The following is a 9,055-nucleotide window of genomic DNA, read 5'->3' as shown; positions in this document are numbered from 1 at the left end:
CGTCACTTCCTTCCTAATGACGCATGGTAACTTGGTAACACTGGCTCTAAACTGTCGGAACAATGGCGGACGCCCTTATGAAATATTTCTCCGACGAGCATAAAAGTGTATCCAGAGGAGAAAAACATTATAAATATTATCTTGTTTTGACTTTTATACATTCTGATCACAAGACATATGAAAGGTTTTAGCCAGCTTGAAGAATTAAAAGTAATGATTTTCTTTGTTTAGAACCAAGATGGCCGCCGTTTCCGAGCGACGTGACATCAGACTATTGAATCCAATTACAGCAATGAAAAAGCCAAGTGTTCTCGTTACAAAATTATAGATTGTATGTGCTTGGCTAAGAAACTCACATCATTGCTATCCGGAAGTGTAACGGACTAACACAGAAAAGCTATGTGTAACCTTGAACGTTTATAGTCTGGTTAATACAGTTTAGTGAGAATTACTCATAAACGCAGATGGTAAAAAGCAATAACAAAGGCCTGAGTGGCGTCAACTTCATACTATCTATATGTACAATTGACAAACATAATATTTTTATATTTGCCTAGATTAAAAAAAAAATCAAACATAAATGAATTAAGGCGTCCCATAACTTGTCAAATATCTTGAAATCGTAGACATCTGGAAAGTTAAGCATATTATTCAATCATGATATTTGAAAATATGTGTGACCCTTCGAACAAAACGGTATTATGTGGGATGGACCAGATGCTAAAAATTCAAATTATTGTTAAACTGGTCAAATATATGAAACGTTGATATTTAGCACAGTAAAATATGATATTCCTTCTCCTCTATAAAGCATATAAACTCAACTTTAACCATGATAGTTCTAGCTACAAATTCCATTTTGAGCATCTTAATCATCCCGACTTAATACCGTTTTGAGACGAGAGGTCACATTTCAGGTCAAACTGAAAGAAATGTTTTATCATTATACCACGGTACAGGTGAGTCGGCAAGAGTCAGACATTATACAATTTTTGTTTAATTCCTTTTATTCATCCCATTCATAGGGGAAATTTGTCTCTTGGGTTAATACTCTTCAACAGTCGTAACGTCACTTCCTTCCTAATGACGCATGGTAACTTAGTAACGCTGGCTCTAAACTATCGGAACAATGGCGGACGCCCGTATGAAATATTTCTCCGGCGAGCATAAAAGCGTATCCATAGGGAAAAAAAAAACATAAATTTGATCATGTTTTGACTTTTACACATTCTGATCACAAAGCATATGAAAAGTTCTAGCCAGCTTGAAGAATAAAAAGTAATGATTTTCTTTGTTTAGAACCAAGATGGCCGCCGTTGCCGGGAGGCGTGACATCAGACTACTGAATCCTATTCCAAGAGAAGACTGGAATAACCCGGGCGTTAGCAGGTGTTCTGCGTCGCAAATTGAGCTAGGGCGAGGTGACTTGCTAAAGGCCACACATGCACAGCGATGCTCGAACTCGGTACCATTCGGGTACGAAGCAAAGACCGTTCCGCTGAGCAATGCTTATGAATATTGGAAAGTCAAAGTATTTCTTTCGGAAACCTTTCAACAAACTCTTCATATTAAAAAGAAAAAATATAACATCCCACAAAATAAAAAGGGAGACGAAGAATAATAAAAACAGAAAAAAATACTACACATATGTGACCCTTTACCTCAAAACGGTACTATGTCGGGTTGGTTAAGATGTTGAAAATTGAATTTATAGCCAGAAATATCAGACTTGAGTTTATACGATTTATTGAGGAGAATGGATACCATATTTTAGGGTGCTAATACCATCAGTTTATATTTTTGACCAGTTCAACATTAAATCCGGCTTTTAAGCATATGGTTCGTTCCAACATAATACCGTTTTGAGACGATGGGTCACATTTAGACGTCTATCTACACAAAAAATATTTAAAAATTCAAAACTCATTTCGTAAAAAAAAGACAAAGGACACCAACACAAGTTTCAAATATATTTCAACAAATTCTTCAAAATATGATGAGAAAAAACTACTGTCCTAAGACAAAACAAAACCAAAATAAAAGCAAAACAAAACAAATCAACACAGCACCTTTGTATGAAGCATTCTTCTTATTCATGGCATTTGTGAGCGCTTTCCATGAACCAAACATCTCAAAGCGCTTTATAGTTAATGAATTAAATATCCATTAAACGTGCTCAAAGCGCTTTACAAGAGGTCCCTGGCTAACAGCAATACTTAACATATAATAATCAACATGACGCCTTTTAGGGGATATTACAATTTGTTTCTGACAGAGACAACTCAATTTTCATAATTAAGACTTCAAATCGTTGGCTTTGATCTCCGGCTCAAAGAAAAATCGTTTGTTTCTACCTCTTATTGGTGGAGGCAGCGGAGGCGTCCCTGTCCGATGACAGAGATGCGAAAGGCTCATAAGTCAAGTAAGTCAAGACAAGACTCATGTTCTCCCCGACCAAAGACCATAATATTGGGACAGCTGCAGGCCACATTGATATCAATCATAAAAGCATATTGTACAAGGGGAACAAAACACTTTATAGTCTAGTCATATTCATGTACTGAAAATATACATGACAAAATCCGAAATCCTAGTAATTCATAGAAAAAACGATATTCCACACATAATCACATTGACATTTTCAGCGCTGGTTTTGAAATTTATCAAATTAAGAAATTAAGGAGAAGGCACCGGTGTAAGATAAAGAACCGAACAAGTGTGTATGAAAGGTGTCAGACAAAATATTGTGTATTGTCTGGCACCTTTCATACACTCTTGTTCATTTTTTCTTATTTCGAAATTCAACGAGTCAATTTCACCTCCAAGATCTGGAAAGATGCGTTTGTGTGTGTGTGTGTGTGTGTGTGTGTGTGTGTGTGTGTGTGAAACAGTACCGGAACAAAGCAGAAAGAATAAACACAAGACAAAACCCATGACAAAACATAATAATCATTTTTGGGGAAAAATATCACTGTTCGAAAATGACATCATCTCACGACAATAATTTTGGAGATTTTCTAAATTCTTGTCACTCAATGTTATTTATTTAGCTTGCCTTCTTATACATCTCTCTCTCTCTCTCTCTCTCTCTCTCTCTCTCTCTCTCTCTCTCTCTCTCCCTACTCTCCCTAACTCTCTCTCTCCTTCACTCTGTCTCTCTCTCTCTCCCTTCATCTCTCTCTCTTTCTCTCTCTCCCTCTCTCTCTCCTTCCCTCCGTCTTTCCCTACCTCTCTCTCTCCTTCCTTCCCTACTTGTCTCCCTCCTCTCTCTCTCTCTCTCTCTCTCTCTCTCTCTCTCTCTCTCTCCTTTTTCTATCTTTTACCATTTATGTCTGGATTTCAATAGTAAGACGTAGTGAATAACACTCGCTTACAAAAAAAAAATAAATAAATAAAAATAAAAAGAGTTGAGCAGACCTCTTCGGATCAAAAATTTGATCATCAGCTGTCGTGTCTTTTAAAGGGAAATGTTTTAAGGTAAGAAATCTTAGTGTATCTAACTGGAGCCATCGTTAACATATAGATAATTCGAAGATGACGTCACTCATGTCTTTGTTATTGTATTTTGCCATCTGCGTTTATGAGTAATGCTCACTGAACTGTATTAACATGACTATAAACGTTCATGGATACACACAGTTTTGTGTGTTGGTCCGTTATACTTCCGGATGGCAATGTTATGAGCTTCTTGGCCAAGCGCATACTACCTATAGATAGAATGCGCTTGGCCAAGGAGTTCATAACATTGCCATCCGGAAGTATAACGGACCAACACACAAACTCTGTGTAACCATGAACTTTTATAGTCTGGTTAATACAGTTTAGTGAGAACAACTCACAAACGCGGATGGCAAAAACAATAACAAATGCCTGAGTGACGTCATCTGCATACTATCTATAGCCTGACACAAGAAACATCTAAGGCTTATAGTTTGACGTCATTTTGTTTAGGTTTGTGTAGCGTCTAGTGAGTTGTCGTTAGTAGAGCTTAAGGAAACAAGTGATCCCATTGGTTGAACTATTGAATACAATTCACGATTTGCTTTCTTTTGTGGTCAAAGACTTGTCTTTTGACGTCATGTTTTGGTCAGTGTCAGGCTATAATTTAACGATGGCTGCGATCTAATAGACGTTTTTATTTACAAAGCAATGGTATATATTTAGTATATATAATCAAGCCTTTAATTTATTGATATACAGTTCTTTAGACATCAAATGGGCCGTTAATATAGGGCGGGGTTTGAGGATTTCTTGACTTTTATTAAAAACAGTGAGAAAATTGATATTGAAATTTACAAGAGAAAGATAGAAATTTATTGTGCACATCCTCCCGTCAACATCTTGGTTGAAGTTATGACCAGCGACTAGAAAACCATCTATTTGCTAGGAGGAGAGTTTTCCATTTATGTTAAGAGTATAATTTACCAATTAAAACTCTATACCAGTATAACTTGCCTTTTCGTAAATTTCGGATGAACAAACTTTGCATATTTCGAAGCTTTTTCGAAATTGAAATATACACGTTATTCACTCTGGCGAACTACAATCTTGAATGTTTGAAACAAATGTTATAAAATGTCCTTCAATATGTGACCCAATGCCATAATCCGGTAATATATTTAATGGATATAATGTTAAAATTAAATTTTGAAAATTTTGATATTAAAATTATAGTTAAATCTTTTCTATTTTTTCATGAGAAGAATGAATGTACGTCCTTAATCTGCAACCGATTTCTCCTTTCACTTGAATTTCTCAATTTCGACTCTTATAATTTTAAGTTTAAATAATTATATTCTCTTTTTATTTTGTTTCTGAAGACGCAATAACAAATTCACTGGAGGTGTGATATAATATACAAACATCTACAAATAGAAGAAGGCTTCATTGGCGTACTGCCTCGTTCTGACAGTTGCACTCTGCATATCATCCAAAATGTCGGTGCCCTCTCCCTGACTCACTCGATGCAAGAATTTACATTTCAGCTTGAGGTCCGTCATGAACGTAGCGCGTCTTTCTTCTACAACATCTAGGGCGTGTTGAGGCAACGGGAGCTGGAGAAGGTCCTCGGTGTTCAGGGCAGTCTGAAACAAAACACAAATTAGGAAAGCGGTCAGTTGTTACCGGCAAGGTACCCGAAATCAGTTAACCTTCTCCTTACCAACCATAGGAAAATCATCACATTCGTTACGATGCAACCAACAATTTTCTCTTTCTTATTTCCTTTGTACATCACTATATTTAGAAAAAATACGTTTATTATAGCTATTAAAAACTCGATATTGTTTTGTAAAACTCATTTTGATGAACAATATTATGTATAGAATGTGCTTCTTGCTTTTCTGTTTGAGTAAGAAAAATATATTGTTGTGCTTGGTAGGTGTGAAGTTTTGTAAAAAAAATATTTGGAAAATAGCCGGTAAGAAGAGAGTTAAAGAAAAATGCTATAAAGCCCTAGTATCGGCAATACTGTTGGACACGCAGAGTGCAACAGTCATAATGAGGCATTGGGAGTTCTGCAATTAAGTTCTAAGAATCATCTGACCAAATATCTATCTCTAGCAGAAAACTTAGATGGTTTCAGACATCATCAGAGCCAGACGTTGGAGGCGACTTCAGAATGCTAGCGGACTGCATCCCAGGAACAGAGTTGCTTTAGACTTCACAAGGAAAATTTGTACGGCTATGTGGGCTGGTGATATGACACTCACTTTCGGATTGGAAGATCCTGGGTTCGAGCCTAGCTCGGCGCATAATCGAGTCCTTGGAAAAGGCTCTTTACTCATACTCTCTCACCGTACTCATACCTGGCCCTTAACAGCGTTGTCTCTGTCGGAATAAATGCATTATCGCCTAACAGGCGTCATGTTTCGTTCTACGTGTTACGTGTTGCTGTTGGCCAGGGACCCTTTGTAAAGCGCTTTGAGCACGTTTAGTGGATATCGCGCTATATAAAAGCTCAATTTAAAAAAAATTAAATCCTACCTGGAATCTGAGAGAGGACATGACGGGTAACTCAATAAGAATGGCGTGTTTTGGATACAACAGACAGCCGATTAACGAGTCCTCCTTGAAGGTGTCGACCAGGGTAAACAGGTAGGAGCACGGAGTCAGGCGTGGAACATGGTCCCCGTAGACAAACCTCACCAGGGATGGGTAACGGTTGGCCAGAATCAACTCTGATGACTTCTTGGAGAGTTTCGACTCGCCTTTGGCTGGAGGCTCCACTTCTACAAACTCACCAGGCTGAAAATATCCAGTTTTATAATAAAATCCATTATTTGAGTTGCGTTGAGACAGAGAATGACATATTTGAATAACCTAAAAATGGCCAAAAGCAGACTTGACTACTTGAAAATCTAAAGACAAAGTTCCCCTTGGGGATGAATAAAGGGAATGAATTTATTATTATTAAACAATTAGATAAAGATCTGAACAAGTGTGTATGAAAGGTGGACTTTATATCGTTTATTAAACAATTTGAATTCACTGACTAAATTGAATGTAATAACAAAATGGTTTACATTCGTAATCATCAGATTGATGCTTAAGACTTAATGTGTTCGAATAAATGTTTTAAAACAAATAGTTCGCATTGAGACATTCGTTCCGCTTGGAATTCTCTTGGAATGATATTAAAATCAAATTGTATCCGAATTGCCAAAGCAATAACAGGCTTTATTAAATATTTTTGCAATGAAGAATCTTGTCGTTAGTTTGAGAATGTCTTTCCCATTAGAAAACCGCTCCCACAGCAGTTAGGATGGGAGGCCTTCCGAAAGCTCCTACATCCCCAGTATTCGTGTTTTTTAAAATAATGTTCTAGTAGGGGGTTTGGGAGGGGGGAAACTTTTTTTTAAAAAGAAAGCTACCCCCCTCCCAAACCCCATACTAGAACATTATAAAAAAGTTTTCCCCCTCTCAAACCCCCTTCTACAACATTATAAAGAAAAAAGAATACTGGTGATGTAGGAGCTTTCGGAAGGCCTCCCGTTAGGATTATTAGTAGTAGTTCTTCAGAGCCATGAGTTCCATGGGGCCGGAGTTTATCCGGTTTCTATAGATAGTTCGAATATGACGTCAAACAAGTCTTTGTTATTGTTTTTTGCCATCCGCGTTTATGAGTAGTGCTCACTGAACTGTATCAACCTGACTATAAACGTTCATGGATACACAGTTTTGTGTGTTGGTCCGTTATACATCCGGATGGCAATGTTATGAGCTTCTTAGACAAGCGCATACTATCTATAGCGTGAAACGGACAATAGCAACTGCTTGCTACCCTTTGGAAGGACGCTAGTCTATCGAAAAGTAATTTCCACCAGAGCTAACGGATCTAGCTACCCAATCACTGCTGGGTTGACAAGGGGGGGGGGGGGGGGGGCAGAAAAAAAATCTCTACTACACCCGGGATCGGTCTCAACCAACTGAACTCTATCAGGACCCCCTAGGATGATTAGACTCAACGTTTAATATACAGCAGAGGTCAATCACTCTCACCGACGTGTAATTATTTACAGGTCTGATAACCCAAATTTTGTTACGGGCTTATTGTTGGAATGGAAATACTCTCAAACCAAAGTAATATATTGCCCATTTCAACAACGTTAAATTAACCCCATAATTACATTCGGCTATCAGACCTGCAAATATGTGCATTTAGACTAACACCCGTCATACATTATCATCGAAATAAAAATAAAAAATAGAGGTAGGCTACCTGATCTGCCGAAATCAGTACGGCATTTCCGTTGGGGTCTGTGCATTTCAACAGAATGACCTCCCTTGTCTTCTTCTTGGCCTTGGCAAGTCCTTTGGAGACGCCCACAATGAGGAAGACACTTCCAGGGGGAGCAACCGCTCTCTGACAATAAATGAAACAATTTCAGGTACCACATCAAGGAAGCGCTTTCGGTGCGAACCCTTGTTGGTTTTAACATTGTTGAATATTATGCGATTCTTTCATCTCTTTGTATTTTTAAACGAGTTATTTTTATCGTGCCAATAACACAACGAGCTTGCGAGTATCTTTCTCCTTCTGCTTGGATGACAATTTGACCCAAAACTAAAAACGTTGGATTTGTATTCATGCGCACCAAAAAATTATTTATAATTACCAATCAGCTGTCTTTTTACATCTATTTTCACACCAATAAAATGTGCGAAAATATTCTACAAGCGTTAAATCAAATTTTGAATTCAACGCGTTCAAAGCATTATTCAACGATTACGTATTTACTAAGAAATTATAGGGTTTTCCAATGAGAGGGCTGGAATAAAAGCAATTTAGCAGCCAATATACATACTGTTCGAAATGATTTGCCAGGCTACCGTTTTTGAAATGTGTGGCTATAAATTCAATTACTAGCACCTACTTCATCCCGGCATAAAACCGCTTGGAGATGATGGGGTACATATTCCATAACGTGAGGCTATGTGGTCTTGTGGTATGACACTCGCTTTCGGATCAGAAGGTCCTGGGTTCGATTCGAGCCTCGCGCAGCGCATAGTTGAGTGATTGGAAAAGGCTCTTTACTTACATTCTCTCAACGTGCTCAGGTAGGTGTAAAATGAGTACCTGGCCGTTAACAACAGCGTTATATCTGTCCGAAAGAAATGTAATATCGCATTGCACGTCCTACATGTTACGTGTTGCTGTTGGTCAAGGACCCCTTGTAAAGCGCTTTGGGCACCTTTAGTAGAGATTGCACTATAGATAGTCCGAAGATGACGTCATTGTTATTGTTTTTTACCATCCGCGTTTATGAGTAATGCTCACTGAACTGTATTGACCAGACTATAAACGTTCATGGATACACACAGTTTTGTGTGTTGGTCCATTATACTTCCAGATGGCAATGTTATGAGCTTCTTAGCCAAGCGTATACTATCTATATAAAAGCTCAAGTTTTTTGTTTTTGTTTTCGTTTTTCATACCAAACTTACTCGTTGTGTAACGGACATGTTTGATGCTTTGCTAAGTTTACTCAGTTAAAGATCAAGTTGTTTTTTTTCTTTTTATACCAAACTTACTCGTTGTGTAACGGACATGTTT

General features: G+C 37.8%; 1 protein-coding gene across 4 annotated transcripts in view; it reads right to left on the bottom strand.

The window, feature by feature from the left end:
• Positions 1–3,183: 3,183 nt before the first annotated feature.
• Positions 3,184–9,055, bottom strand: part of LOC144963254 (uncharacterized) — a 38,815-nt gene continuing 32,943 nt past the window's right edge. For all 4 annotated transcript variants that reach the window (XM_078897120.1, XM_078897121.1, XM_078897119.1 and 1 more), the window contains exons 6-8: positions 7,721–7,864; positions 5,986–6,246; positions 3,184–5,084 (exon numbers count right to left, since the gene is read on the bottom strand). In XM_078897120.1, the coding sequence (XP_078753246.1) occupies positions 4,866–5,084; positions 5,986–6,246; positions 7,721–7,864 (624 nt within the window). In that variant the 3' untranslated portion in view covers positions 3,184–4,865. The remainder of the gene's footprint in view (positions 5,085–5,985; positions 6,247–7,720; positions 7,865–9,055) is intronic.

Source organism: Berghia stephanieae, chromosome 1, assembly GCF_034508935.2.
Source record: "Berghia stephanieae isolate SIO BIC M18660-M18661 chromosome 1, UCSD_Bste_1.3, whole genome shotgun sequence".
Classification (NCBI taxonomy): domain Eukaryota; kingdom Metazoa; phylum Mollusca; class Gastropoda; order Nudibranchia; family Aeolidiidae; genus Berghia; species Berghia stephanieae.
This window is presented reverse-complemented; position numbering and strand designations above follow the sequence as displayed.